The following is a 3,729-nucleotide window of genomic DNA, read 5'->3' as shown; positions in this document are numbered from 1 at the left end:
CTAATGTCTGTTCTCTAATGTTCTCTAACGTCTGTTCTCTATTGTTCTCTAACGTCTGTTCTCTAATGTTCTCTAACGTCTGTTCTCTAACGTCTAATGTCTGAGAATATTAGAGAACTGATCACAGAGTCCTGCTGTCGGCCTGACTTCAGAAGAGAACTGCGTGATGTTCTCTGTTCTCTGTTCTACGTTCTGATACAACAACAAGGCGCTATGTGGCCACAGGCTGTAATAAAGTAAAGAGTACATTAATAATAATCAATGGTATTTATTTAGTGCTTTAGCTCACATATTACACATATCAGACACACATGAATACTGTGGACCATCCCCTCAGAGGGATGCATGCATGGATGTTCAGTAAGAACTGGATACAGCGTGGGAGGCGGGGTTAGTAAGAACTGGATACAGCGTGGGAGGCGGGGTTAGTAAGAACTGGATACAGCGTGGGAGGCGGGGTTAGTAAGAACTGGATACAGCGTGGGAGGCGGGGTTAGTAAGAACTGGATACAGCGTGGGAGGCGGGGTTAATAAGAACTGGATACAGCGTGGGAGGCGGGGTTAGTAAGAACTGGATACAGCGTGGGAGGCGGGGTTAGTAAGAACTGGATACAGCGTGGGAGGCGGGGTTAGTAAGAACCGGATACAGCGTGGGAGGCGGGGTTAGTAAGAACTGGATACAGCGTGGGAGGCGGGGTTAGTAAGAACTGGATACAGCGTGGGAGGCGGGGTTAGTAAGAACTGGATACAGCGTGGGAGGCGGGGTTAGTAAGAACTGGATACAGCGTGGGAGGCGGGGTTAGTAAGAACTGGATACAGCGTGGGAGGCGGGGGTTAGTAAGAACTGGATACAGCGTGGGAGGCGGGGTTAGTAAGAACTGGATACAGCGTGGGAGGCGGGGTTAATAAGAACTGGATACAGCGTGGGAGGCGGGGTCTCGTTCTTTCCTATGAGAACTGCTCATTGGCGCATGAAGGCAAAATGACCCAACTTTTGAGAGAGCAAAACGTCACAGATTACCCGTCATGTCTGGCTGTCAGAGCAGAAGTACCCGTATGTGCAGTCATAGAGCATGTGCCCCTTAAGCCCCGCCTCCTGTCATTAAGCCCCGCCCCCGAGATCCCACTCTCGGCTCAGTAGAATGAATGGAGAGAGAAAATAAATCTAGATTAGACTTTTAGTGCATTTTACAACTTTAAGGACCGAATGATTTTAATAAGGGCTATACCATAGTGTAAATGTTCAGGAGAGTTTCTGTAAATGTTCAGGAGAGTTTCTGTAAATGTTCTGGAGAGTTTCTGTAAATGTTCTGGAGAGTTTCTGTAAATGTTCAGGAGAGTTTCTGTAAATGTTCTGGAGAGTTTCTGTAAATGTTCAGGAGAGTTTCTGTAAATGTTCTGGAGAGTTTCTGTAAATGTTCTGGAGAGTTTCTGTAAATGTTCTGGAGAGTTTCTGTCAATGTTCTGGAGTTTTAAATAAACTGACCCAGGATCTGTTTCAGGGCGAGACCCCCAGACAGCGGGCCGAGAACAACAAGAACCCGGAGCTGGCGGAGTATCTGGAGAAGAGACAGATCCAGAGGGAGGACCAGGAGACAGCTGTCTGACCTCCACCTGTCCTCCACCTGTCTGACCTCCACCTGTCCTCCACCTGTCCTCCACCTGTCTGTCCTCCACCTGTCCTCCACCTGTCTGTCCTCCACCTGTCTGACCTCCACCTGTCTGACCTCCACCTGTCTGTCCTCCACCTGTCTGTCCTCCACCTGTCTGTCCTCCACCTGTCTGACCTCCACCTGTCTGACCTCCACCTGCCTGTCCTCCACCTGTCTGTCCTCCACCTGTCTGACCTCCACCTGTCTGTCCTCCACCTGCTGTAACTCCTCTCCTCTCCGTTACTTTGGTGATTTACCTTCTCCCCAGGTGATGAACTCCTTTCACCTGTAGAGGGTCTCAGATACTGGTCTCCATGGAGACACAAACATGTGTTCCTAAATTATAATGTTCTCTATTTGTGGTTCTGTATCATCTCGTGGAAGAACATCATCTAGGGTTCATCTCCTATGGGGAACATCACAGGTGACCCTCAGAACACATGACAGTGCTGATCAGCTGTTTGTATGTTGACATGCTGCTGTGGAGGATGTCCTGAGGCCTCCATGTGATCACATGATGACAGTAGTAAAGGACAGGAGGGTTACCTTCACAGAGCGGTGCAGGGAGGACGTATTTACCCAGAAGTAAGCTGCTGGTTCCCTCGACTAAAAGCAACAGGATTTCTCCAGAGGATTTTGGAATATTGTAAAAAATAAGATCTGTGGAAAACTAACCTGTTTGATAAATGTTTTGTTCAGCCGGATCATCTCCACATGTCGACCCTACTTTTATAATGTTCTAATCATAAATCTAATGTCCAGAAGCTAAATGCTAACGTTATGGTATAAAGGAACTACAGGCGAGTCCAGCAGCACGACTTCAACGTCACGCCAACTTAAGATCCATATTCAAACACACAGATTCTAAATGGAACGAGTTGAAGCGTTTGTTTGAACAGTTAGCAGGAGGCAGGGACTTGCTTTCAAGCAGAACAGGGCCAACTAACTTAGAGGAGTGTTCACGTGTTCGGCGTAATGACGTACAACGTCCTCCACGACTTCTGTAGTCCTATTCAGCCACTTGGTAACAACCATCGTTTCTCAGACACGTCAACTCTTCAGAAATCACCAGTGGGGTCACTGCTGATGGATTTAATGTCCTAGAACAAAACGTGATCCGTCTCTTCAATGTGTCTCAACCACAGACCTTATTTACAGATATCTTCCTAAATCCTATGGAGAACTCCTATTGGCTCTGAGACCAGGGAACAGGAAGTAGTGAAATGCTGACTCACTTCCTGGTTTTAGGACTCGTCACTGCACCACTCTATTATCATCCATTTATCCTCAAACTGTTTCAAAGGTCCGTCTGTATCTCAGCTGCCTGTCCCTCTCCCACCGGAGAACATGTCCTCTGTAGAGTCCTGCTGTCAGAATGTCCTCCAGAGAAACACAACAACCATGTGTCCTTGGGCAAGATACTGTACCCTGAGGTGCTCCTGATGGCCAAGTGTGTGTGTGTGTGTGTGTGTGTGTGTTAGCGGTGCTGCTCTGCATGAATGAGGTGTGAATGGCTGAATGATGAAACCTGACCTGTTACCATATGGATGCATCACGGGGGTTAAAATGATCGCTAACACTTTATATTAAGGTACACAAATAAACCATCAACTAGTTGTTAATTAACATGCATATTGGCAGTATATTGGCTCTTTATTAGTCATTATAAAACACTTATTAATGCCTTATTCTACATGACCATATTCTCCCAGTAATAAGCCATTAGTTGAGAGTTTTTCCTCAATAACCCTCTAATTAGTGCTGATTTGTTGTAAGTGAGGAAGTTGTTGTCCATGTGTTTGGGTCTTAACATGCTCAACATGGGCCTAATGAGGCATTCTCTCATAACACCTAACACATTGACCTATTCCTATGTGACAAGGCTACAAGTGTTCATTGTGTCAAAATAACTCAAAATGTGGTATTTCTAACTCAGAATAAGTTCCCTATTTTAAAGTGAAATCTTGTTCATAACCAATAAGCTGGTAGTCTCTAATATGCATGTTAATGAACTACTAGTTGATTATCAATATGTGTACCTTCATCTAAAGAGTTACCAAATGATCTGATGATCTGA

At 45.8% G+C, this 3,729-nt stretch overlaps 1 protein-coding gene across 1 annotated transcript in view; it reads left to right on the top strand.

Moving 5' to 3' along the window:
- LOC117476185 (diacylglycerol kinase zeta-like) overlaps nucleotides 1-1,748 on the top strand; it is a gene marked incomplete at its 5' end in the record, with an annotated part of 20,350 nt that extends 18,602 nt beyond the window's left edge. The window contains 1 exon segment of the mRNA XM_034122555.1: nucleotides 1,503-1,748. Within this exon segment, the coding sequence (XP_033978446.1) occupies nucleotides 1,503-1,607 (105 nt within the window).
- Nucleotides 1,749-3,729: the final 1,981 nt, after the last annotated feature.

The sequence above is a fragment of the Trematomus bernacchii genome, unplaced genomic scaffold (genome assembly GCF_902827165.1).
Source record: "Trematomus bernacchii unplaced genomic scaffold, fTreBer1.1, whole genome shotgun sequence".
Taxonomy (NCBI): domain Eukaryota; kingdom Metazoa; phylum Chordata; class Actinopteri; order Perciformes; family Nototheniidae; genus Trematomus; species Trematomus bernacchii.
Note: the sequence above shows the minus strand (reverse complement) of the source record. Positions and strands in the feature narration are given on the sequence as shown.